At 41.1% G+C, this 27341-nt stretch overlaps 2 protein-coding genes across 2 annotated transcripts in view; one reads left to right on the forward strand and one right to left on the reverse strand.

Moving 5' to 3' along the window:
• PSMD10 (proteasome 26S subunit, non-ATPase 10) overlaps positions 1–27341 on the reverse strand; it is a 61468-nt gene that overhangs the window by 27752 nt on the left and 6375 nt on the right. The gene's annotated exons all lie outside the window — the stretch shown is intronic.
• On the forward strand, positions 4920–25889 carry VSIG1 (V-set and immunoglobulin domain containing 1). The gene is made up of 8 exons (XM_041119020.1): positions 4920–4956; positions 8254–8522; positions 13793–13900; positions 20297–20495; positions 22116–22271; positions 22989–23108; positions 24121–24247; positions 25706–25889. The coding sequence occupies exons 1-8, from the start codon at positions 4920–4922 to the stop codon at positions 25887–25889; spliced, it is 1200 nt and encodes a 399-aa protein (XP_040974954.1).

Below are 27341 nucleotides of genomic sequence, written 5' to 3' on the forward strand. Positions count from 1 at the left end.
TGATGCCTGTCTGCACCCAACAACATACCTGTCCCTGACAGGCAGTGAAAAGTGCTTACACCCACCCAAAACTGCCAGTGGCACGTCAAGGACAGGCTGACTCTCCCTAGCTAGGCCAGGGCCAGAATATTGCAATCCACACTTACTCTGATAGAGATGATGCTGGATGCTTGAATGGCTTTCTCTATACATTTCCACTGGATTTCAGTAAGTTTAAGGGAAAAACTGAAAACCTTAAGCACTGATGAGCACCCCTAGCTGCACCCTGGGCTACTGACTTCAGCACAGCCTCACCTACCGAATTGCCAACATGTGCCTTGACAGATCACACTTCAAAATAGGAGCTACTCCAACCCCGTGGAGCATGGGAGATCTAGCTGGAATTCAGCATAATGCGATACACACTTGTCCTGGTTTGGGCTGGGTTAGAGTTAGTTTTCTACTTAGTAGCCAGGACAGCGTGTTTCGGATTTAGTGTAATGTTGATAACACACTGATGTTTTAGTTGTTGCTAAGTAGCAATTATAGTAAGTTAAGGATTTTTCAGTTTCCCATGCTCTGCCAGTAAGCAGGTATACAAGAAGCTGGGAGGGAGCATAGCCAGGACACCTGACCCAAACTAGACAAAGGGATGTTCCATGCCATAGAACGTCATGCTCAGTATATAAACTGGGGGGAGTTGGCCACAAAGAGGCAGATAGCTGCTCGGGCATCAGTCAGCGAGTGGTGAGCAATTGCATTGTGCATCACTTGTCTTTTCTTGGTTTTTTTTCTTTTTTTTTTAATATTCCTTTTAATGATTATATTATATTTTTATTAATAATAATATTATTTTATTTTATTTTACTTCAGTTATTAAACCGTTCTTATTTCAACCCATGAGTTTTACTTCTTTTTTTCAATTCTCCTCCCCATCCCACTGGGAGTGGGGAGGAGTGAGCAAGCGGCTGTGTGGTGCTTAGCTGCTGGCTTGGAATTAAACCATGACAACACTACTTAAAATAAGGCAAAGTTTATCTCTGGGGATAAAGTTGCTAACTGGCAAGCAGGATAGAGAGGAGGCATGCTTAGGGCTGCCAAACCCACTGAGGATACACTGACCCAACAGCTTTTATGCCATCCTCAGGACACAGACCTGCGAAGGCAGTACAGCCAGATGTGACACATGAGTCCACGCTGCTCTGCCGTGCCCAGGAAACCCACTTGGAGACACTGGCTAGCAGAGAACCACATGAAGGAAGTCAGAAAGCCCAGGTACGAGCTCACCAAACCCAGCCCAAAGTGCTGGTGCTGCACAACAAGAGGAAAGCTTGTTGGATAAAGAGTTTGCTCTAGGGGCCCCTCCCTTTTGAATGGCTAAAAAGAAAAAAGTATTTCTTCCTGGAGTGAGAAAAGGGACAATATAAAAAAGACCCGGCCAGCACCTTTATAAGGAAATGGTATTGTGCTTTTTGATAATAAGCTGTGCCTGTTTTGGGAATTGGATACAGAGGATTAGGTATATTTCTGACCAAGTTATTTTGAGGTGACAAGCCAAGGTGCTCTCCGCAGAAGAGTTTATATTATTGGTACCTTTACAGACTTTCACTCTCTGTGAGACTGAAAATAACAGTGAGTTCATGAGTTAACTTTTAGGCAGCAAACACTCCAGCAAAAGCTTATAAATATTTTTTAGACAACAAATGAAGCTGTGCAATAAGCAAGCAAACTGTAAAGTGCATTCGAAAGTCAACCTAATGATGGATTTAGAAGCTTAAAGCAGGTCTTTTACTGTACTTGGTTCAATCTTTAATTACACCCTTCTCTTCATCCCCAGCAATCAGATGTGATACTGAAGTAGAGAGCTTTATAAATCATGTTATGCTGGGTTTGGTGTCTTTGAACAATCACATATTTGGCATATTGCAGGAAGACAAAGCGGCTGAAGTGCTGCTGAGCTTTGTCAAGTTAAACATGGAATTCTACAGGAAGTTTTTTAATTAGGTTTCAGGCCAACAGAAGCAACTCCTAAATATCACAGTAGTGCTTGGTTGGGCGATGCTGCCTTTCTCTGGGGTGCCTCTGTGCTTCATTTTTTTAATGACTGACACTCCTATTTATGGAGTGAATACAAGGGAGTTGCTTGGAAGGGAACATTTCTGAATACGTTTCAGTGTACACAAATTTGAGTCACAAAGTCTGTTAACATACAGTTCCTGGTACTGGCCCCTTCCATTTTATCTCGAGATAAGAGTCTTTGCTCCACCCATGGCAAAGTGACTGCTGCCGTTGCTGCACTCTGGGCTGTTCTCTCCTCTTAGCCAAGGGCTGGCAGTGTAAGCAAGAGCTGCTTCGTCGTCCCACTGTAACTTAACCTTAACCATCATCAAACCAAACCACATTTTGCTTCCTGTGTTCAGTTCTTTTCCTAAGGTGACATCTGAACAGGCAATGCTGCTCTCGTAGCAATGAGCTAGAAGCAAAACCAGCAGCTGACAGGTACCATCTATTACCTTCACAGGAGAATGACCCTGGATGGCTTGGAAGATTAGCGTTAGGGTACACGCTTCTGGTTTGATGGTGTGAAATGAGCCCCAGGCCGGTAATAGTAAAAAATAAATGCTACTGGTGTTCAATATCCTTTGTAAAACAGGATTGATAGTTGTAATCATTTGCTACGAGATATAGCCGCTCCATAATTGGTAATCTCAGCCCTGCGTCCCAAGCTTAAATGGGCGCATATTAGTGCAGAAGTTGTTATTGGCTCCTGTTCTCTGGTTAAACTGAGCATTTCACCCTCCAGGAACGTAGTTCTGTCATCTTTCAGGGACTTAATTGACAAAAAGTGAAGATAACAGGGAGAAAACATATATTAGCTGAGGGTACCTTAAGTGCCAGAGAAAGGACTTCAGTGTTGATAGATGAGAGGGAATTAGAGGACACACTGATATTGTGGTAGACACAGGATCATGCAGGTGTATGCTGACCAGCAGTGCGAGGTGGCAACGTTTTTTGCATCTTCTTTAAAATTGCTGTCATTTCAAAAGGATCAACGCTCTGGACTGGGTATTACGGAGCTGCCACAGGCAATCACTGAAATGAGTCTGTAGGCTGTGCTCATGTCCAGATCATTTGTGCTCATCCATAGCTAAATGACTGGAAAACAGCAGCAGGTCCCATTTTAGGCTGACCCAGGGAAAGCCAGTGAGAACTTCCCATGTGCATTTGGAATCCCTCCATGCTTCTTTAGTGAAGGTGAATCTAAATGCTTTTCACGTTTTGGAAGAAACCTGAATTTGAATTTCAGTCTTTCAATGAACATATTCCTTTTTGGACTCTGGGTCACCCGTGCATCCTTGGATGAGACATTTAAGTGTTTCAAGTCTTGTCCTTCCCGTCACTAAAAGGCAAGCACTTCCCACCCTGTGGGAATCCTGTGTGAAGTGCTGACAGTCAGAACTAAGGAAGACATCTTTTATAAAACTTTTGGAGATGGCTCATATAAGAATATAATCAAACCCTGACATCTGCCCAGAGATTATTCAGGCATCTGCCATGCCCAGAAATAGCTAGCAGAATAAAATTCACCTAAGTCCATAAACCTGATCCCAATAGTAACTGACGCAACCAGTAACTCGCCACTTCTACGCTGAAGAATCTACTGTCACATCACCTTAGAGATGAGGAAGAGCCTGGGCATACCTCTCCCCTCCAACCACACATGGTCAGATGCTGAGCCCCACCTGCCAAAAGGGCTTCCCCAGCTGCAGCATGGCCCCTGCCACAGAAAGGGTGGCCACCCTTGGTAGCCACTAAAAAGACGGGATCATCAGGCATGAACCAGACCCATGTTTTCAACAAGCATGGAAAAAAAGTCACCGACCATTTTGATTGTCTTGGTCCTAGGTACAGGCGCACATCTAAAAGGCAGTGCTGCCCTCTGTTATCCCTTCAGCTACTCACTCATGCATGGCTGCATACGCAGAAGCATCGACTGCCACCGCAGCTTGGGGTTTTGAATTAGCCTCAGTCAAATGACATGGAATAAAGAAAGCAAAGCTGGGTCCAGCAAGAAGCTCAGCACCTTCAGTTCCTAATGAGCTTCAGAGAAGGCGTTTTGCATCCAGTAAGGACAAAGTAATCTACTGTAAGTTGTTGCAATTAGTTCTTCAAGTCCTAACCTTCACCCACTGCTTTTTCACTATATAAATCAGGTATTAACATTTAAATAAAAATCAGAATATTCACCTTGTTATTTTGTATTAGTAGCATCCAACTTCATGGATTAAAACTAGATGAAACAGCTTTTATAATCAGTTTAGAAGATAACTTATATTTTATCTTTATTTTGGTGTGTTATCTTATTGATGAGTTCAATATGGAAATTTCAAGGCAATCATGAGTCCAGTGTAATCATTCTGTATAAAACTGTATGAGAAATATGCTTTAAAATGAAAATGTACTAACAACATATTATCTCCACATGCTCATTTTTAAAAAGAAATGATAGCATTAACAGGAAATAAAGATTATCCCTTATTTATATTAGGCCTGACTCCAACACTGGTAATCAGATTGACTGTTAAATAGCTCTGCAAATACTTTTCTTGTACTCAGTGGAAGTACTTATGTAGGCAAATACTGCTGGGCCCTGGCAAAACTGGGAGAATCTGGGCTTCTCTGATTCAAAGGTTTATTATTAACAAAGCCCTCGGTTGCTCAAACCCCACAAAATGATTTCAACTGAACAGTCACACCACTAGTCGGAGAAAAGTACACATGTGATAAAGAAGGAGAATGAAAAGCTTATTGACATGTTGATACACAGCTGATAAGGAAAACAAAAACCCACTTAAAAAAATAACAGTTGAGTTTTAGTCGAAGTCAGAAGCAGCATCTGGTCTCTTTTCTCTCCCAACGTCAAGAAGATGTTTGCAACGATGCTGAAGATATTTCCAATTCTAGCCATCCTTACAGGTAAGAATAACAAACTGATCGAAATAGTACTGGAATAAAGGAACTTGTTGAAATATGAGAGCAGGTGAACCTGACTGGCAAACTAGGAGAACATTCAAGATTTATTTCAGGATGGAATGAAAATCATGGTTATAACGCTATGCCATTTTGTGGAAATCAGCAAGCTGACCACTGACTGGTAAGAGTTTTTTGCTCAAGAACAGAATTTTAGCTTTGGTAAATTAATGCTTTGCTCTAAAGGCAGGAAGAGGCAAAGAGCTCTCACATAGAGTGTTAGGGTCTTTCAAGCGTTTCAAGGTTAGGTTTTCTCACATTTGGCTTTTGTCTCCCCTTGATAATAGCCCTGGGAAATGCTGCCTTGGTCCCACCCCCACCAAAAAAATTTTGGGGGACACTTAACTTTAAGCGTGCAAATAATCCTTTGGATTTCCCTGAAGTTAAGTGAGGACATAATACTTTGTGGAACCTAGGAATTATATGGTATATTAAAGATTATATATCATTCATGTTTCAAGGACATGTCATTGTGCTAAGCTTTATTTTTAATATATACAGAAGCAGACATTTTAAGTCTAATGCTCCACAGAGATGAACAGCCTCTACCCACTAAAGAAAATGGAAGTTGGTTTCCACATTTTCCTTTCAGGATGGAATTATCTGGTTTGGATGCCAGAGAAATATTTTAAATAGTTGCTCCTGGTGTTTCAATGTTATCTCTCTCTCACACACATAAACCCCACAGATTTTTGCCTTAGAAATGAAAAGTAATTCAGTGTTAATACCAATACTTTTGGAAGCAATGTCCTCTAATTTTAAAGTTCTGGATTTAAGACGAGCAGTGTGTCCATACTGATGGGTGCCACTGACTGGGGGTTTCTGTAGTGGCTAGGAAAAGATCAATAAACTTGGATTTACTTCATAAGCGTTAAAAACTGCATGGGACTTCAGTGAAAGTGGATGATTCCCAATTAACTGCAATGACCTTCTCTGTAGCAAGGAAACGGTCTTACCGTAATACTGATGAGTAAAAGACATGGATCAACTATTTTTAACAAGTTATGGTCCTGTTCACACCAGCTTTTTTCATCGAGTTACTTCTTATTCATTTGCTTTTTTCATATAAACCAAAAGGCCTGTATGTATGAAATGGGATTACGAGACTGAAACCTTAAATGGTGAAGTAAATGCAAAGCAAAACTCCCATTAACTTCTGTGATGAGGGAACAGGGTCTGTGGGTCCAGTTCATTCCATTTGCAGTCAAAAGCTCCATCTTACAATTAGTGATGGCTTTAAATAGCCTTGCTGGACAACGGAAGTTTGATTGATATGTTTTGGGGTTTATATTTTTACTAGAGCGAAGCCTATTTCAACTAAATGTATTTCTTCAAAATATACATCTTCACGGAAACTAGAATGCTTTGTGGAGTTGTTTCTGCTAAAATTAATTTATTTTGGAAAAGCTTATAACAGCCAGGCTCTGTGGTACTCCTGACTCCAAGACCAGAGAATGACAAAGGAAATACGTGGAGCAGATGACTGGAAAATGGATGTTTCAGTAGAATGACATTGTGTTGCAAGACTGTAGCTTTAATCCTGCAAAGAGCAGAAAATAAATACATGTAAACCTGGAAGTATTATTGTGGCAAGAAACTATCATCCTCTGGCCAACTCTAATTCTTAAAGCTGAGAACAGTGAACTGAGATATCTAAAATAATATTACACGGCTTTTATGTTAGATCTCGGTAAGGATTAAGCTACTGTGAACTTACTTACAGGACAAGCAGGAGTTGCAGCCAGCACTGGGATCCCCTCTTTCCCCAAGGCAGGTTTGACACATTTAGGTCAGTCTCCAGCCATTCCTGTGAGACCGTCTTCACATATAGTGTAAATCTTGCTGTACTTTAAACCCGCTAGTTCTCATCCTAGCCACCACCAACATGGAAAGTAGATTATTCCCTTCCTCCTTGCAGTGAGCTTTTACTACTAAAGCCATGAAACAAGGAAAACAGACCCTGAAGAGTTCAGACTATAGGTTCACATAGGTTTGCATAGCGTAGCAACTGATGAATCTGCAATATTTACATGGTTAAAAATGTCAAAATAGATTATATTTCTTTTTTAAACAATGTTTTCTCTCATAGGGTTGATAATTTGAGCAAAATGCTCTTTTGGTGTTACTGGAGGTTCTGCTTAAACTCTCAAAAGCAGCACCTGAACATAAGATGCACAGGTCTTTCATTGAGAAGAATATTTTGTATGTTTTGCCTCTAGCATTGACATGTGAAATTGACATTGCCCGTGTGAAAATTATTATTATTAAAACATGAAGTTCTCACTTTGCCTGTTTTGCATAGAAACCCCCAAAAGACTTATGTTTTCTGTCACATTCAAAAGAAATATATTCTCCTTCAGATTTAGACAGTAGCTTTAAAACTGGACTCGGTGATCTAGCAAAACCCTGAAATTCAAACTTATTTTTCTGACAGCTCTAGCTTTGTTGCCATATTGTTACCGCTAGTAACTTACATGGAGGACAGAAACAGATGAATACTGTAAGATGGTGCTCGATTCCTTTCATTAATATGGTTGTGTAGCCAAGACTGATTGGAACATTACGGGAAAGGGCTTACAAGTTATGTTTGCTCCCTTTCTGCTCTGAGCACAACAGAAAGGGTTGATCAAGTTATCACAGAATTTCTTACAACCCACATAATAAAAGCAGATCCAAAACGCTTAGTTTGACATTTCCAATGTAAAAGCATTGGAAAAGAACAGCTTCTGCGTGTAAACCCTAAGAAACCTAACCAAAAGCAAAGTAATTAGCAAAAGAAAAGCAGAGAAAGGCTGCTGGGCTGCAGCCTGGGGGAATCCGACAGTGCCACCGAGTCCCGGTCAGAACATCAGAATGTAACGAGACAACACTGCAGGGGATGGTGATCTACGGTAAAGGAGACCAGACATCTAACAGAATAACTGCAAAAAAAAAAGGGCAAGAAGAGTGTAAAAGAGGGCTAGAGACAGCTGTAAACGAGAGTGCAAGGTGCAGGAGAGCACTGAGTGCAGAAAAAAGGTTCAGTTTAGCCATGGGTTCTTAGTGAGAAGACAAGTCTCTGCAGGTGAGAACAAGTATGTTTTTAGGAACTCTGCTTTTTCAGAATATTATTTGTTGTAAGGGCACAGGTATTCCGGGGGATTTACTTGCTTGTTAGCTTTTACCCACTCCCAGCTTGTTATCGCTAAAGTTTCCACACAAAGCCCCAGGGAAACTGTACTGGAAAGGAGAACGACTAGACAGGTCCTACGGGTTTTGTCGATAATGCAGGGAGCAAGGCACTCCCGCCCGGCTCCCAGGGCCGGCCCTGGCTGATCTCTCCTCACCCCTCACCACACTTACTGCCCACAGGCCACGTCAGCGGTGTTGTGGTGACCGTCCCTGAGAAGACAGTGAATGTCTCTGCAGGTGGAAACGCAACCCTCCTCTGTACATACACGAGTTCTGGAGCGCTGGGAAATTTCTTTATTCAGTGGAGCTTTTACAGTGCCAAAGAGACACAACTGCATACCGTAAGATATTTATTTATTATTAATATGAAGTTATATTTAAGATAGCCTTAAGTCCTCAAAGAATCTTGTTAAGTTTGATAGTGTTATCCTCGCTGCAGACCAGGGAGGCAGGTAACGTTGGTGTTCCCACCCTAAAGACAAGGGACTGGGGTGCAATGAAATTTAGGGGCAGATGCACAAAGCTGTCTAGGCTCCTAGTTCCTACTGGCATGCCTGAACTCCTTTAGAAACTTATGAGAAGGTGCAAAAGGGATTCAGATGCTCAAATGACTTGCTCCAAGTCATCCAGGAAGCATGAAGCAGAGCAAAGACCAGGTGTCCAAAAATCACACACGCGCTCCAGCCCCTGGACCAGCTCCCTTTTCTCTTGTCTGGCAGGTATTTCCTCCCATTGTGAAGGCCGCTTTCCTGGTGAGACACCCTTGCCTATGACAACATGTCCCCCATTCACGGGTCAAATGAGAGCTCCTTGACTCAGCCGCTATCGTTGCTATCAGGCGGCTCAGTAAGAGGAGCGGCGCTCAACAACAGGCTATCGGCACAAAGTGAGCAGCAAGTATTTTGGCAGGACTCTGCAGTGATTTGTCATAGCGGGAAATCCGCCACAGCAAACTTGCGTTGGTATTTTGCGGCATCCCACGGGTGTCGTTGCGGTAGCAGAACAATTACAGATCAAAGGCAAATACTCCCTGCCCCTCCTGAGACCCCCAGAGGCAGCAGAGCCAAACAGTATCTCCCGCCGGGGTCATAACGAGACCGCGTGGTAGGTTGGAGTATCAGCACGGAGGCAGCATCGGGACCGCGAAGGACACCAAGGACTAGACAGCCATGTGCCGTAACCACTGCCCGAGCCTCTCGCGTGGCTGTAAAGGCCTTGCAGAGCAGCCTGGTCTGCCTGGAAAGAGTCAGGGAAGGGGTGCGTAACTTCCTCTATGCACTTACACTACTGCCCAGACTTCAAGAGCCATCCATTAATCTTATTTTTTGGTGGGGAAATGAATCCATGAATCTCAGTCCCACTGAGCTTCCCACTGCAGGCAATGGGAAAGCCATGCCTGTAAGGAATGTAAAGAAACACTACTGGGAAAAATTGCATCTGGTTTTCTCCGTGTCTGAAACTAATTTCACGGTGAATTCGCTTTCACACCGCAACACACATGCATTTTTAATGGATGATTTGCATTTTCATCAAATAAAGTCGGTTCAATCTGGAAAGGCCACGGGTTAGTGACTAATCCCGTTCTCCTTGAACACCGAGGTAAAATTTCCTTTTGCTGCAGCGCCAGTTATCCTTGGCTCACACGCTCGGCGAGGCTTGGAGGATACCCTTCGCTCCTCTGAGCCTGCTGATGTGCCTGGAGGGTGCGTGTGTGTGAAGAGCTGCAGGACTGGGGCATTACTCTTTTTAAAATGCTTTTAGCAACCCATTCAGTCCTGTATTACTTCACCCTGTATCCTTTTACCACAACATGGCAATTCCTTACAATTTTGAACCTATTCACATTAAAATTAATCATGTTAATGCAAACACTGGGAAGAAACGACTGTGACTGCTTGTGGAAAATACAGTTTAAGAAATTACACAACACAGCTGAACATGAAATTGGATTTTCAACCTCCGTCTGAACTCACAGCAATACAAGGTTGCTATTTCTATTTCAGGCTGGTGACTTTTCTGAGTTTCAGAAAGGACTGAGTGCCTGAAAGCACGCATGTTTTTCTCCTGCAAGTTTGAACAAAAAATAATCTCTCTACAAACCTGGGTTTGCCCTGGTTGCTTGGCACGTAGCTGAAGTTCAGTTTCACATTTTGTTCCAAGTAGGAAATATATGTATGGCAATGGAGGAAACTGCCAGCTTTAGCTTTCATTGTTTAGATTAAAGAATACTAAATTGCAAGTCAAAAATATATTCAATATGCTGGTAAGATGAGAAAACGAACTGAATTGAACAGACTGGCACCACACTTTACTGAATACCAGAACAGTAGCTTGCAATCTAAGTGGGATAAAATTATTTAATTTTATGAGATATTTAGATTCTTCTAAAATGTCAGTAATAATAAATAAATAAACAAGCAAACACTTCCTTATAAATAGCATATATTGTCCCTCAAAAAGTGTGTTGAAAATCCTGGCTTCATTCAAAATTTGCCATTTTTTTCAGTAACTAAATGGATAACATTTTCAACTTCCATTTTTTAAAGTAGAAAATATCTGCCAAATATTTTGAAGATAGGAGACTTACAATTTAAAAACAAATGCAGAAAATACACCTTCTTATCCTACCTGCTACAATTTTAAATATTCCTGACATCTTAGTAAATGTTAGCTGTCTTGATGACCCTGTTATTCACATGGCTGGTATATTCACAATAATAAGATTAAGCAGGGAGGATGTTCTCCATAACAACTATGGGAGGAAAAAAGTCTTGATTCTAATAAATAACGTTTATTTACATAATAGGGAATATGGCCCTTTCTCTCTACAGTGGCAGCAAGTAATAGAGCAAAGTGTAGAACATTAGAATTAAGGCAAAATTATGTCATTAAGATGCTTTTGGCTTGAAGCATTAATGGATGTTAGCTTTAAATTACTAGATTTTAAGACACAATATATAATAAGCACAGAGGCCAGAGGTACCCCTTTTAATAAGAACGTCAGTATTTTACATTGCCACTTATGTTATAGATTTTGCAGTGTTCTGAGATACATAGGCTCAGGTACAGTCCTGTCTGGAGTGAAATCAGTACCAGCAGGATCAGGACTAGTGCCAGTGTTAATTTAATGCCCCACAGTATTCAGCAACAGATTTTACCTTGCTTCAAGGTGAGGCACTGCCATTCATTAGTTTGCAGACCTGATGCAGATCTGTCTCCCAGCACTGACTTTGTGAAGCTGGCTGGTGTCTTTTGCTGTTTGTTCTGGTGTTTTCATACCCTGTGCCGCATTGCCCACCTTACACAATGCTGGCGCAGGTGCTCGACAGTTAAAAGTCATGGCAGTTACACCGGAGAGGATGAAATACCACAGACAGGCTGTTCACAGACAGTATGATGAAAAGGGAGGCAGCAAACAGCAGAATGGCAGGTGTTTGTGGTGCTGTTTTGAAGACAGTGCAGCTATATATAGAGTGCGAATATAGATCTTTTTACTAATTGGAGCCTAACTCTGCTCTTTTCCTGAGAAATTTCTCCAGTGAAAGTAATTCCCCTCATTTGAACTAAATAATGTAAATATCAACTCATGCAAAATAGGATGCCATACGCATTTTTAACTTTTTCTTCTTGCCATTTACCCCTTAGCAACATGTCTTTTTAATGATAAAATTAATTTTTAAATAATAACTCCCAGCCAAGGATCTTGAGAACTTTGCAATACTCAACTATCTCTATTTAACATATAGACAAACTGAGGCAAACGCTACTTATTCAGCTCACCCAGGGTAACAGAGTACCTCACAGCCTGGCCTGGTTCATAAGGTGAAGTCTCAGCCCCTGCTAAGATCTACATCTGTGCTTCATTTCATGCTCTGAGTCACTCGGCTGGCCTCCGTGTAAAGCACTTAAGTAAATGTTTGAAAGATTGAAGCCTGCTGTTGACTCTGCACAGGCGAGGCCGCAGCCTTGCAAAGCTAAATACAACTCCTGAACCTACCACACCTTGAGCCTCCAGCCCAGGCCACCCACAGTTAGAGTAAGTGAAATTATCAGAGATACTGCGTGGCTACCCAAGATATGCCCAGGGCAGAATCCTGGACTGAAATTTTAAATTCACTAGATGAGTAAAGGTCATGAATGACTGTTACTTATAAGAGAAACTGAACTATTGATAGACTTCTCATGAAAATGTTCTCTAAAAAAAAAGGGAGCTTGAAATATTTGCAAACAGTGACTTTGACACTGCTTTGGTAAAATTACTGATGGGCAATTGAGAGGGAAAGAGTGTTAGCAGCATGTAACAGCAAGAATACCTTCCATTTATTTCATATATTGGCTTTCACTCTGCCAGAGCCCTGTATTTTTCTTATATCTGTACTACTGATAAAGTATCACTTAGTGGATAGGGGCAAGGAGGGTTTCCACTTACGGCAAACCATGGAGACGAGGAAGATGGCACTGTTCCTTCACAAGAAGTCTAGTCATGTCCTTATACCCAGCCTTGCAGGCCTGATGAGCCACTTAGTTTGCAAAATCTTCACAAGAGTGAGCAGGCTTATGTCACGCTGTTCAGGAACAAGGGACAGGGTGGCGGAGCCCAAGGAAGGAAAGAGATGCAAAGAGTGATCTGAGTGCAACTGTGTCTGCTCCTTTCACCCTGAAACCCCGAATTCAGATTACCAGCAGTCCCAAGGCCAGCACAACTCTGCTGCCCAGCACAAAGCAAGGCACAGGCATGGGCACCGACAGCCAGGGGCCAGCCAGTCCTATTAGCGTGGGGTTCCCCTAAAAACCATTGAAAGAACAAATTCCTCCCCATGTAGAATGAGTAGTTCCTGAGACCCCATCGCACGCTTTCAGCCACAGACAACCGAGATCATGTGCCACAGAGGCTGTCAGCGCTACAAGGGACACCGCCTTGGGAGCAGAGCAGTCCGTCCCAGCCCACAAGTGAAGACGAGCCTGTGCAAAGCACCTCCTGAAGCAGTACAGGAAAACTTCCTGGAAAGGGCCTCTCTGATACACGAGTGCTTCTTTTTGCCTAGAGGTGATTTTTACAAAATTGGGTTTTATCTAGCACTTAGATGACTGAGCAGGCACTTAAAAGGAATAGCTTCACGGAAAGCAGAGGCAACATCTCCAACGCAGAGGAAGGAGACCCTGTTGTCATGTCATTGCAGTCAGAGTGACTCCCTGGATGTCACTGGGATTACTGTGGGCTGCCTGTGGTTATTTCTGGCACTGAGGTGACAGTCTGCAGAGAGAAGATAAACTGCTACACTGAAGCAGACAATACTGAGAACACAAAGCAAAGTGGAGACAAGTAGAAAATGATTAGGTTGTAACTGGTATGTTTGGAGCAAACATTAGACTTCAATCTTAGTTTGCCTAATTTTAGGTAAAACTTAGAAATAAGATTGTATTGCACCTCACTGTTGACAAAGGCTTGAGACATCTTCTGCAAAATCTGCTGAACGCGAGGCACCCTGCCCTTGTGAACAGCACTGATGGTACTGATGGGGAGCTATGTAGAGAACAGGCTCTTTGATTTTGGGGGAACATTTAAAGTTTCATTTAACTCTCAGATCAGCACATTTTTACTCAAATACAGCATTCCCCGTGTCACGGTATTCTGAGTATGGATGAAAAGTCAGTCAGTCATTGTCAAAAGATGGTGTATGTGACAGATGCACGGGGAAGATGTAGCTGGAGACACAAGGTAAGAAAAAAATCCCCACAATCTTAAGGGAAAAAAAGAGCTAAATAGCTTCTACTAGATTTATGCTACTATGAGACCTGTAATCATGTTCTGGATTAAAATCTTAAAACCAGTCCATGACTGAGATAAGCTGAATCAGGTGCATCATTCAGAATTTTTAACTTGCCCTGGTTTTTATTGCATTTTCCTCTATCAAAATTACTTTGGTTGTAGCTGTTGTTTTAACCATAGCTATCCTAGGTAGCTGAACTAGCACCTTCAGGAATATTCTACCCAAAGGGTATCTGAAGGGCAGGTACACACACCAGGATCCTCTGGGCTAAATGTCAGCAAGTCTGGATAGGCCAAATTTGGGCCTACATATTTACATAGCAATAAAAAAAAAAAAATCATCCTGGATCTCCTTTCTAGAATATAACATTTTGAGATGTGATGGATACAGAGGGACACTAAGCTGCCTACTGAACTGGCTTCCTCTCAGCTGTCAGCTCAACGTCCCAGCCATAATCCATTCCAAACCCTCTTTGGCTGCAGTGGGATTCCTGTCTCACCATGAAGTACACAGTACAACCCAATGTAAACTGAGGTCTAATAATAACTGCTGAAGAGCAGTTACACCAAGTACCCTGAGAAAACATATTTGTGCTTGATGCACCGTAGAAATTATTTGCTAATAGTTCAGCCACAAGAATGATACTGTGAGAACATGAAAGAGCTGCTCCTCAAAAGTATTTTGCACCAGTTAAAGCTGCTGAATGATTAATCCTCTAAAGGCTTCTGACTCCATCCCTTTCTTCTACCAATGCGCAATTGTGGCAAGACACTTCTAGTCATTATTAACATTCTCAATTACCCATGCAAAAATCCCAATAATGCAGGACATAATATCCCTACTACACTCTGGCAGATCAGAGTTTTGACAAAAATGTGTGAAAAGAAGCCGTAGATGAGAAAAGGCATTTGGAGCCAGACTCAGTCACAGGACACACGTCAAAGAAACCAACGCATGCGTGAGCATTTTCTTTCTTATCTAGCCAAGTTCAGAATCTGAGCCTTGGGCTTTAATTAACACTTTGAATGTGCAGCATTTGTTCTCTAATTAGATGGTAAGATGCTTAAGGGAGTGATGAACATTTTTTTCCCTGGTTGTTATTTCATAAATTCTGTCTGTACTCAGAATTCAAAAAGAGATCATGATCTCAAACCAGTAAAGTTGTTAATATCCTCCTTTGCATTTATTGGTGAGAAAGAGACTTTAACGGTTCTTTTTCTAGTAGCTTGAGAAAATGACAAACAGAAAATGATAAAACAACACAATGAACACCTGAGCTTTACAGCTCGCCAGGCGAAAACTGTGAATCAGATGCTGAATACATCAGCCTAGAGAAACGTCATCGAACAGGATGCTATAGCTTTGCACCTGCTGGTGGGGCTGCGGGAGGGAAGACAGGTACTAGAAAGGAAGTCATGTCCTGAAACTACCCCCCAGTCAGGAAATTAAGAGTACTGTGGAGATTAAGTGGGACATTTTGTAACACATCTTCAAGTACATCTCATCTTACAATTTTGATATCCAGATGTACGAGGCATGTACAGCAATGTGATGCAGTGACACCAGGAGATGAAGGGTGGGAGGAATATTGACCTGGAAATTATGAATGAGTCCACCCAAAGGCATTTGAAAGACACATATTTATGCAAATTCTAGTATGTATTTGTCCTGCCCCAAGAAGAAAGGAAGCAGATGGAGGCATGTTTCTTCTAATTTACTGCCTGCTTTTTCACACACAACCTCCACCCTCTAAGGAAGAAGATCTTTCTATAGAAGTTGTATAAAGAAAATCTGTAGGTGGGTTCCTCACTCTCTGCCAAACATCTGGCAGCCTTTGAAAATCCTCAACTCAGCATCAGCTTTGCCAACTGCTTCCTCTGCAGGCAAATACTTTCCTCACCATCACACTAGAAAAGGAGCAGCCTTCCCACAAGTCAGCCTAAAGGAGGAGAAAAGGACGTGTGATTTAATGTACCAGATCCTTCAGAATTGGGGACACAAATAATTTTGTCTCCAGCATCTGGAGTGCATTGAGATTACCAAGATTTTCTTCCAAACAAGTATGATAATTTCCAATTCCCTGTTCTGTTTGTAACCCAGCTCCTCCAAACAGGTCCACAAATAACTGACTTAGCTGCCTTGGAAGTCTATGAGCCCAAAGCCTTTCCCTGGTTGCAGCAGAAACTGTGACTGTGGAAATGCAGAGTAACTATACCACTGCCTTAGAAAGCCGAGAAGGATGCCTGCTGATATTAGTGGCTTTAGGCACTGCCTGGTCCAGAGGTTGAATAACCAACTAAATGGCAATCCTTTCTAAGGTCAGGGAGATGTTTTCTAGGCAACTTAGCTGTTTTGCAGAAACTGGTGTTTCAGATTGTAGAGTTATTAGGGGCAACATTTTTAGGAGTGATAATCTCCGCTCTTTTTTCTGTCAGTTGTTTGATTACTCATCCCAGGCAGCTGCTCCCATGAAATGTGAAAAGGCACCATTATATAAAAACTTGCATGAGCAAACTAGCTGGTAAAGAGAAGCAGCAACCATTACTGCATCCTCAGTATTGTTTTTACACTGGTAAATCATCGACTTCACTAGAGCTGCTCATGATTTGCTTGAGAACATAAAAAGCTTATTTTTTCAAAAGAAGCACAGCAGATTTCTTTCTTTTTTTTACAGTCAAGATGTTGCACTTGAAATATATTTATCACATCAAATTAAAAAGGCTTCCAGGAAAAGTCTACTATTGACTAAATTTACAGTTTTCCCATACAGACATTTTAGAGAAATTTTAGGTAAAATGGAAAGAAATGTCAATGAGATGTGTGTCTGTAGGAGGGAACATTAGCTGTCAGTTGCCCAAAAATAAAAGTCTTCTATATCTTCAACAGACAACAAGCTTTTTACTTTTGAAATGGAACAGAAACATTTTGCAAAGATTTTCATTTCCGCTTTTTGAAAGGCACAAACATGAGCTTTTCAAGGACAACATAGAAACACTTTGAGCAAGGGTTTAAAATACCTGTTTTGAGTGTATTGTTTAAAATGGGCTATGAATTCACAGCCAATTAACTGAAACATGTTCCTCTTAAATGAAATTTCCTGTGTACACAATCCAATCATACCTCTGGGACACGATATACACTCAGTAATTAATCACAACATTACTCAGCCTTTTTGGTGTTTACCACCTTCCTTCAGGCAATAAACTCCAGAGCTAGTGAGATAAGCATCATACAGGAGCAGAAGAACAGAGAACAGGCAGGAGCCTGCAGAGGAACTGAATGCATTTCCTTAAGATGTTCCACTGCCTTTACGTTCATAGTTGAAAAAAACAACCCAGAAAGATTCTGTTTAAATCCATGAAGAGAGCAAATATTCTCTGCTTTGTTGACACCTGCCTCAGATTTAACAGTGTACACGAAGTATTTTCTCTGCATGCATTCAGACAGGAAGAGAGAACACAGGGGATTAATTTTTCAGTGTATTGTATGAGGGCTTAGATATGTAATTCACCCTGCCTTCAATTCAAATACATCAAGGAGCACTTGCTCTTTTATAATGTTTACTGGCATGCCCTGACTGCATTTAAGACTCGTTGTGGTGCCAGTCTTATTTCCCACAACGTGTGCTATAGCTAAGCTAGTGCTCGGTGGGCAGCTTCTGCTACTGTTTACTCTCACATAAATCCCAGATCACTCTGAGGTAGACCGAGTAGAATTTAGCCCTTCTTTCAGTAATCAGGCCTTTTAGTAGGATAGAATGGGCCTGCCTCTCCTCTCATGCTGCTGCAAGTCATGCATTACTTAAATTTAAGTCATTGTACAACTTAATTTCACATTAGTGTGAAGAGCTGATGGAAGCTCTTTCTTCAGACACTCAAACAGATGCAATTGATCGAGAGGAGATGCAAATCCAGCCCATCGCTGCTGAGATCTATATAGGAATGTCAGCTTAAGAGGCGCCTGAGGTCAGAAGTCACAGTTCTTGTAACTTTGGACTCTCGCAAGGAACAGTGTATAACTCTGTTGTTGCTCATACTCAGATAAACATAGAATGAGACAAGCGTGGCCAGCGTGTTTCTCTAATTACAGGTAGATCAGTTTTTGATGAGCAATTTGCTTAAACAAAACTCCGTATTTTGAACACTTGCCTTCCTTGGGGAATAGGAGGGTGTGCCTCCAGACTCTGGTTTTGCAATAGAGGTCCATCTCTAGACATTTGCAAAGCATGAAATCAGTTTTAGAACTGATGGCATTGCATGCAAACAATGGAAACTGGAGAGTCTATCCAGCTGCTCAACAGACTTTCTAACCTAGTCTGCCACTGTGCTAACACCGGACCTCTCACGCTTCCTCCACTGCAACACCAGTTTTCCACATGTTGGCAATGCAGTAGTGTAGCTTTGTTATTCAGAGCCCTGCATCAATTGTAGCTGGTGTTTGTAATCCTGGGGCAGGGAAAGATAAAGTCTGGCTGGAAATTAGGCAGAATTGCACTTGAGATGGGGCCAAGCTGCAGTACCGGAGCTGCTGGTGCTGTGCAGCCTGGGTACTGACCTTCATTTCAAAGCCTTATCATTGCATAAACCAGCTGTGCTCTGGCAGTTTTGGGGTGTAGCTTGCCTTAAGCTAATAAAGGCTTTCAGATAACATTGCTTAAAGACTTCAGTCAACACCATATCAGGGTGGATAAATAGAATTAAAAATAAATATTCTTAATTCAAAATGCAATCAGTTGATCTGCAAAGTAAAGCAAATTATACTTCTTGCCTGAGGATCTGCAGCGTCCCTGAAGGCAGGGAACTTTGACCAAAAGGAAATTTTGATACTATTCAAGTGTGAATGGCATTTCACAAGAGTCTGTGAAGCTTTTTCCTACAAGCATTTTCCAGCTATTCCCATTAAAAAACACACTGTTAGTCCAACTTCAATAAATACATTTATACTGCTGATTCTGGAATACTGTCAGTAGAAACAAGGTTAGATCTATTTGGGTCCCAACCTGTAATTCTATATGGTTACCTCTCACCAGTTTAAAAAAATGACTGCTTATGCTGGAACTGTTCACTTTGCCTAGACAATGGAGTTTGTGCATGTAGACACTGGGGAACATACTGCTTATCCCAAATACTATCACTATTTTGCACAACACTATCATTAACATCTGAGAAAAATAATTAATGTTCCATAGTTTTCCCACATAAGCTTTGTTCTTTCAGATCTTGGTTTCACAGCAGAGCTAGACTGGACAAGAGCGTGTGTAGTCCTTGAGAACTATTATATTTACCCCAGAGCAGGTGAGATACTGCAGTTCCTAACAGACTCAAGGCCCAAGCCTCAGGCTACCAACGAGGCTCCACAATAAACACAATTCTACCTCTCCTTTCAGCCAACAGTTTTGGGCTTACAAGCTTATGAGGCCAATTCTACTCCCACAGTGCTGTTAAGTACAATTGATGCTACTGAAGTCAGTGAAATTGGTCAATGTAAACCAGCAAATTTTTATTTGGGAGGAAATGTTGCAGCCCATAGAGACATTTATCCTTACTATGGCTATAATTCTGCAAAACTTTTTTTACTGCTTAGTAAAATGGGAGCTTCTTGATCCCAAATGTGCCCCTCCAAGCACCAAGGCCAACAGGTATTCTTGACTTCCACCTATGGTATAAACTCAAAAAACCAAGATAGCCCATGACACTGTCTCTGACCCCCATTACACAAACAAGGAGAACAGCATGGCTGCTCTAATTGCATGTGTGATGATTCTACTGGTGTTCTTGTACTGCATTTTTATTGCTTCCAAATTTACTGCCTTGTTTGCTTAGACCTATGTCTTGTGGATTCATTTCAGTTCTCTGTTTGCTAGCTTCTGTATTTGGAAAGCTCTGCAGCCATCCTCTTTTTGCAATGACAGGTCCATTCCTGTCACAATCTTCTACTGAGGTGCTTATTAATAATATGACAAATTATCAGTGCTTCAATTAGTACCACTATTCATTGTGCATGACTTAGCATTTTTTCACAGAATTGTCATAGGATGGTCAATGGTCTCACCTTTGTTTTCGCAAATGCATCAGTCTGTGACTGGAGTATCCACAAAGAACTAGCTACTGTCCATTTACATAATTAAAAAATCCCATTTCTGAAAAGCTTGTCTTTTAAGAACCACTAGAAATACATATTCAAATGTAACATGTTTTTATCCCTGCTTTCTCGGGGGAGGGGGCAAGAAAGGGGGTGACATTGCTTGGCTTAATCACAAATCAACTATATTCCAACTAGGAGTACCAAACAAAGCGGTAGTAAAATCTCTTGTTATGAAACTAACAATTGATTCTTTATCACAGATCTATTATTATTCAGGAGGCCAGTCTGGCTCCTATGGAGAGTTTAAGAACAGGATAACAGCTGCAACAGGTCCAGGGAATGCATCAATAACAATCTCCAACATGCAGCCCTCAGACACTGGTTTCTACACCTGTGAAGTTTTCAGCCCACAGGATGACACTGGACAAAGTCAAAAATCTGTGATTGTCAGTGTGCTGGGTAAGCGCCTTTCCTTTCTATTGCTGTATTGTAGTCTTCTTCCCTTATTATGAAACACTGAATTCACGGCTCAAAATGCGTAGGACCAGAGGGAATAACAGAACCGTGATAAACAAGGCCCATGATGCAGAGAAAGGGCTCACTGATGCACTGACGCAGAGATTTTTTCCAAGGGCTTTGGAGGCAGGCAGAGCCTGGGGTGCCCTCTAGCTTCCAGACAAAGCAGACCTGATACCACTCTGCAGGTACCCTTGCTTGACCTACACTAAAATCTCCATTCTCCCTTGAGTGGCCTTCAGATTCACTTTGTGCTCTCAAAAAGCTACCTAATGTAAGCAGGTAGGCGGGTAGCTGGAATTACCCAACTTCACTATGTTTTTCATGCTGGAAAACAAAGTGATACTAACTTGGATTAAAATAAAAAGCCCTTTTAGCTGGGAGTGACAACTTCTCTCTGAAGCCATTACATCCAGCCCCAGCAAAGACCAAAATTTTACTGATTCTACCTCATGTCAGTCATGGTGACTTGCGTAAACCTAGGGAGAGGCAGCAGTACAGCCCAAGGGTTCTGGCTCACCCCCATTCCCAGAAACTCTAGAAACTTAGTTATGTGTTGGATGGAAGCAGTACAAAGTCTGTTTTGGATGGAAGAAGGCAATAGTTCAACCATGAACACACAGGACAGAAAGGATGAAAAGCAGTGGAATGAGATACTTTACTTCCTAATAAGAGAAAAGTTTGTACTAAGCCCATGTAATCATTGCTTTTATATTGAGAATTCATAGCTGGTCAGAGTGACAAATCAAAATCATATGAGAATGTGATGCCAACATCATTTGCCTCTCTGCCAGGCATAAGAAAAAGACATATGTAAACTCAATCCCTGAAAAATCAAAGTACTACTGTTAATTCTCATCTAAAATTCCCCAAACAAATAGTAAACCTTGGAGCAGTTGAGTAAGAGAGTACTTTTCACATAAAAACCAAGAAAGGTTGTTCATTTATGCACACAAAATTGAGCTCTGTTCATTGCTAGTGTAGTTCCACTGACAGTACTCCAAAGAACCACAACGGCGTATCTATAGGTAGGAAATGAAAAATAATAGGTGTAAGTGAAGACAGAATCTTCTCCTGTGTGCCTAGTGAGGAAACGCTAACAAAACAGATATATTTTTTAACAGAACTGTAGTTAATTTATTTCCTCCACAACTGCAATATACTGAAGAATCAGGCCTTGACCCTCTCCCTCTATGTGGATAAGCTCCTGCTGTGTCCCTAACAAAAATGCTGCTTCTATGTGGCAGAATGGTATATGATGAATAGTGATTGTCCCATTATAATTAAAGTAATTGATAGTCTTCATCTCAATACCTCCATAATAATATTTAGTATGCAAATGGAAGAAAAGATAATAAAAATGTATCCTAGTCCATGTACATAATATTTACTATTACTCAAATCTTTACGGGAGAGCCTTTGGTCAGATCCATAAGCAAGATGGAAATCTGTAGATTGGGTTCAATTCGTTACTTCTAGCAGCTCAGTACCAGAACTCGAGGTGGATGCTTGCAGCCCCGGGTATGTACTCATGATGTGTCTGTTCTCCTCGTTATTTTACAGTCAAACCGTCAAAACCTTTCTGCAAAATAGAAGGAACGCCTGAAAAAGGCCATCTAATCTACCTCTTATGCAAATGTGAAGAAGGATTGCCTCACCCTACCTACCACTGGTACAAAGTAGATGAGAATACCCTCAAGCCTGTGACTGAACAATATAGTACGTAACTACAGGACTACCATACCGTGTTAAAGATCTGGAATTCCTTAGTACCAGCCATGTCAAACACTGTGTATTACATAGGCTAGTTAAAAGTAACCCTCCTCTTCTGACAGTCAGTGTCACAAAATCTTATTTTTACTAATTCAAATCGACTGATAGCTGTCACAAACACAGGACGTTTTTTCTATTTGTTTTAATAAAAATTGTGTGGCATCTTAAAGTCTTGTCTTTATAGACAAGACTATGTCTTGCCATTGTCTATGCCATTACTTTAGATTGTTAAAATGGGAGAAATGTTTATGCCTTTACATCTCCCTTCGCTCGGAATTTTGAGTGAACTTATACTCAGAATAAGTTAAGTCAATTTGTCATTCAGGTGCTAAGGCCTCCATCCCAAAAATCTTCAGTACCCGTTACATTTTAATTTGTGAATTTACACTGACATAGTATCAATGCAGGTAAAACATCAGACAGACTGATTCGCAGAGTAGGGGCCTACTTCTCAGGTTCTAATACACTCCTGCAGAATCCACTGTCGTAATTTTCAAGAAAGGTAAATGTTTTTTATTTAAAGAATATAAAAAAACCCAAATGAATGAATAATCGGAGAACACTTCTGATCTCTTAATAGCTCTCAGTATTACCAACTGAAGAAAACCACTTGCCTCTACAGCATACGAACAGTAACCTGTACCTGCTCTCTGTTTGTCACAGATCCAAACACTGGCATTCTTTTTATTGGCAATCTCACCACCTTTGAAACTGGGTATTACCAGTGCATAGCCAGCAACGCCCTGGGGAACAGTACCTGTGAGCTTGACCTAACTGCAAAACGTAAGTTTAATGCATGAAAGTAATGCTGTATGACATGCACAGTTTGCAGGAAAATGCTGTAACCACTTTAAAGCATAGATTTTTTTCAAGTAAGAACACAATGGGCTTTGGAGAGCTCTGGAGTTTTCATCCAGGCATGCCTGGAATTTACACTGACCTAGACAACTGATTTAACATCTCCTGCTTCATTTCCCACTGGGAGCAGGAGCTGAACCTGGCTCTGACTGCAGAGCCTTTACTGAGAACTGACAGACATGGAGTTTAGAGCAATTTCTTCACCCAACAGTCCCACTGAGGTCCCCCTGCCCCAGAATTTACAACCATCACTGAAAGGTGGTAGTACAAGGACTGGGGCATTGTAGATGTGACCACTAGCTAAAAATACTGCAGTCATGGAAAAATACCTTATCCTGACTGCCCTCAAGCAGTGGTCAACCACATCTGCATGCACATTTTTCACGTAACCAGTAACATTTAACAAGAGCCAAGCATATGTTGTACAACCAGCCACGAGAGACGTCCCTGGAATGGTCACTCAATTACCCAGTGGTCTATAAAATGAAAATCGCAGGTCAAAGCTAGAAGCTGTACTGAAGTGGAAATAGGTTTTGGGGGCTCACAAATGATCAGAGCATACATTTTACATCTCAGGTGAAAGACAGAGATAAAGCCAACCTGAATTTCAGAATTTGTTTGCAAGGACTGAAGAGCAAAGGCTTTCAACTATTGCCAGCATTAACAGCCTAATGATTCCCTTAGTCAGGCATAAATGTAGGGTTTGTTGGGGCAGGGAGCTAATCAACAAGAAAGGAGGCAGCAAAGGTCATAAAAGCACAGTTCTCTCTTTCCTGGAAAATCTTTGGCCTCCATCCTGGAAACACAGCTGTCAGTCAGTTTTTTCGTTCTTTGAATCCAATGCCTTCTTTCTGCTAAAGGCTCCTCCGCTAAATTTCCATGGACTTTGCTATAAAAATACTTTTTAAGAAGTCAAGAAATCTTTTTCTCTTTCCAGATTCAGACAGTGGTATTGTTGCTGGAGCATTAATTGGAGCAATTCTGGCAGCTGCTCTCATTTGCATTATCGTCTGGGTCTTAACCAAGAAGGCAAAGAATAAGAAGTCATCAAGTAATGAGATGCAGTAAGAGTTTCTGTTTACTTCATTTTAAGACAATTATTTCTGTAAAGCACTGCTGATAATCCAGAACTAAAGTAAAATGTAATTATTCTAAACATTTTTTGAAGGGTGAATAATACAGGTTTTGAGAAAACTTCCAGAGTGAGAGTATTTGCTTTTGTGTGACTTAAGCTGTTGCTCTTGTAATGTAAGTTGCCAGTACCCTCTTCCCTATGTTTACAGGCAGCTACCACTTAGCATTACCTAAAACAGTAAAGTAAATGTTTTTTAAACAACACAAACAAAAAGTGGCAAGTTGGAAAAACAGTTTTTAATATTTAAAAGTTAATGGTGACTGTTAATGGCAGGTGGAGGAAGTAAAAAAAGGAATAGCAGCTAAGGGTTACCTCAGCAAATTTACTAGGATTGTACGTTACTGGATTTAAACACAGAGGGCTCAGTTCAGTGCTATTTGAAATTACAGGACACACGCTTGGGATACTCTAAGGCATCTCAAACGGCAGGAGACACAAGGTTTAGGAAACAGCATGGAGCACAGAATGTCCATTTTGATCCTGCTCTGGAAATGTCTTTTCCTCTGTGCTTTGGTTGCTCATTTTTCCCTTAAATTGCCAAATCTTCAGAATAGGGATAATCTCATGTTATACAGACTGTATTTAGCCCCATGATGCTAAATGCTAAATGAATACATGCAGCTGAGCCCAGAAAACAAATACTATGTCATCTGAACACTTCCCTGTAGCACAGGTCTAAGACTTCCTGAGATGGAATTCTGCTAATCCAGACCAGTGGCCAGTCACTTATGCACCGGATTTCTGCTTCGAATTGATGTAGCCTTAAGATCTAATTTTGTGCTCAGATCCTAAAAAATCTTACTACATTGAATTAATCCACTAGAATCCAGCAATTTTTACATGTGAAAGTGCTTAAATATTGGGAGTTGGTTTATTATTGTTTTGATAAGATAAATGGAATTTATACCTGTTACTAAAAATATTTTTCTAGATTTCAGCCTTTTCATAGGTCTTTTCTGACTGCACTCTATTTTTAATGCACTTGAATGGGACACCAGATCGACATGGAATTTCTCAGGCAGCTCACACTAAGCTCTGTGTTTTGCTACCCCTTCTTAGATACTGTTTGCCAGCACTCAGTTTCCCATCACTCAGTTTCCCATTCTGCTTTCCTGGCCTAGCATTTAAACTTACTAAAATCCATTTCATTCTAACAGGATCACTTAAACTAGTGATGAAGATCAGTCTTATTATCTAACACTCTGTCACTCTGTCTGTCTTCGCAGCAGTGATATTGCAGCCTTTTCGGGTGCTCTTGGAACAGAGTCATAACATTAAGGGGGTTACTGTTTAGACAACAGAACTACAAAGACTCATTCTTTTGAAAGACTAGTGTAGATGGGATTTCAACATGTTAAATCACAATTCTCATCCTGTCTTCCTGCAGAGAAATGGCTCATAAACAATCCAATGCAGAGTACGTTCAGGTACCTAATGAAGAAAACATTCCTGCGACCACAGTTCCATCAACCAACGCGACAAATGAATACCCTAGTGTTAATGAAATGGCAGCCTCTGGAACACCTGAAAATGATGAGAAGCAAGAAGTGGAAAAAGAAGAAATAGCCTAGAGTTTTAATAGAGTTTTCCTCATCAGCTTTGGAACCCTTTATACAAAAATTGTTGTCACTGAATTAACATAGAAGCATGACTAAAACTTAAATGGGCATTAGTATTGTGAACCACTGGGCTAGAGATTGAAAAGGGTCTGTTACACATGCACTTTGTGAATAGCAGATTTGGCCTTTAAAGTTAATCAAATTTCATTTATTATCTAGTTATAATTATACAGAAATATAAGTATAAAAATACTGTCATCCACATTCATCCAATCTATTTTGCAGAACTAATTAGGAAATGGGCTGAAGCATTTGACAAAGTAAGAGCTTTTCAGTCAACTATCAGTAATGCTGTATGTATCCATACAGTTCTGAACCACAGCAGTCTTCTCCAGAAATTGTTGGCCAACCTCATGTTTTCTGTGCACCAAGAACAATCATCATGGCCAATACACTGCAGTGTTTAAAGGATCTGCTTTTGCAAGTCAGAAGTAAAAAGAAGTTTCAACAAGATCATCAGAGTGCAGAAACAGATGTTAAGACCTGGACCAATGAACTCTTGTATGTCTGAATTCCATTTAAAGCTAAAAAAAAGATCCTGGAAACTTACACCTTGTTGCTGCCTGACATGGAATACATTTGTTAACAGCGACCACCTTGGCTTTAAAGTTCCCAAGGCACCAGAATTCCAGAGTTGTGTGTTTCAGCAGTTCTGGTTTTCAGTTTAAAGGAACTAGCATTCAGGTACCCAGTTCAGACATCAATTGACTGGCTTCCACACAACAGGAGCTGGAAATCTAAATCCCTTGCAAGGCTTGTTATAATAGGCAGAGTATCAGATTCTTCATGACATGCAGATACAGCTGCTTTCAAAACTTAGAAGTGAATACTTCCTACTATACAACACACTAGCTTAGATTGCTTCCTCTGCCTGAGATGATTTAAATCTATTTCCAGGCAGCTGCCCTACCCACTAAGCAACCAACTTGTGCTACTTTTCTCCTGGTCTCTTTAGCCCAGTGTAACTTTGATGGTTTTCTATAGGTTAAAGCATCAAGAGGAAAGGTAAGTAGCGCATGGACACCAATAGCCAACAGCTGAGTAACGAGTGCTCTCTTGGAAGGAGGAAAGGGAAATGAACCATATACACCCTGATCACGACACCTCTTCTCTCTGGGTCTCACTTCTACGGTTAAGCAAACTCAGTTCTCCAAAAGGGCAAAGATACCTGCTTTCACAGGAGCTCAAAGACCATGGGGCTCAGGATGAATACAGACACACAGCCTCAGCAGCTCCCTTCTGAACTACATGAGGCAGATATTCACTGACACAAGGAGACACTGGTTTCAGTCTCGTGCACTGCAGAAAAATGTATCTGGCTCAGGGATCTGGAACTTTTTGGCACTTAAGTCTTTTGTAGGATCTAATGTTCATAAATCCTTTGGTGACTGTTCCTAGCCTGTA

This window comes from Aquila chrysaetos, chromosome 21 (genome assembly GCF_900496995.4).
Source record: "Aquila chrysaetos chrysaetos chromosome 21, bAquChr1.4, whole genome shotgun sequence".
NCBI lineage: Eukaryota > Metazoa > Chordata > Aves > Accipitriformes > Accipitridae > Aquila > Aquila chrysaetos.

What these genes read in the sequence shown, in the direction of transcription:
- VSIG1 (XM_041119020.1), top strand. Translation starts at nt 4,920, where the DNA reads ATGCTGAAGATATTTCCAATTCTAGCCATCCTTACAG. An exon ending in GCTTGACCTAACTGCAAAAC is followed by an intron (nt 23,109 to 24,120) that starts GTAAGTTTAATG and finishes TTCTCTTTCCAG; the next exon opens with ATTCAGACAGTGGTATTGTT. An exon ending in TCATCAAGTAATGAGATGCA is followed by an intron (nt 24,248 to 25,705) that starts GTAAGAGTTTCT and finishes GTCTTCCTGCAG; the next exon opens with AGAAATGGCTCATAAACAAT.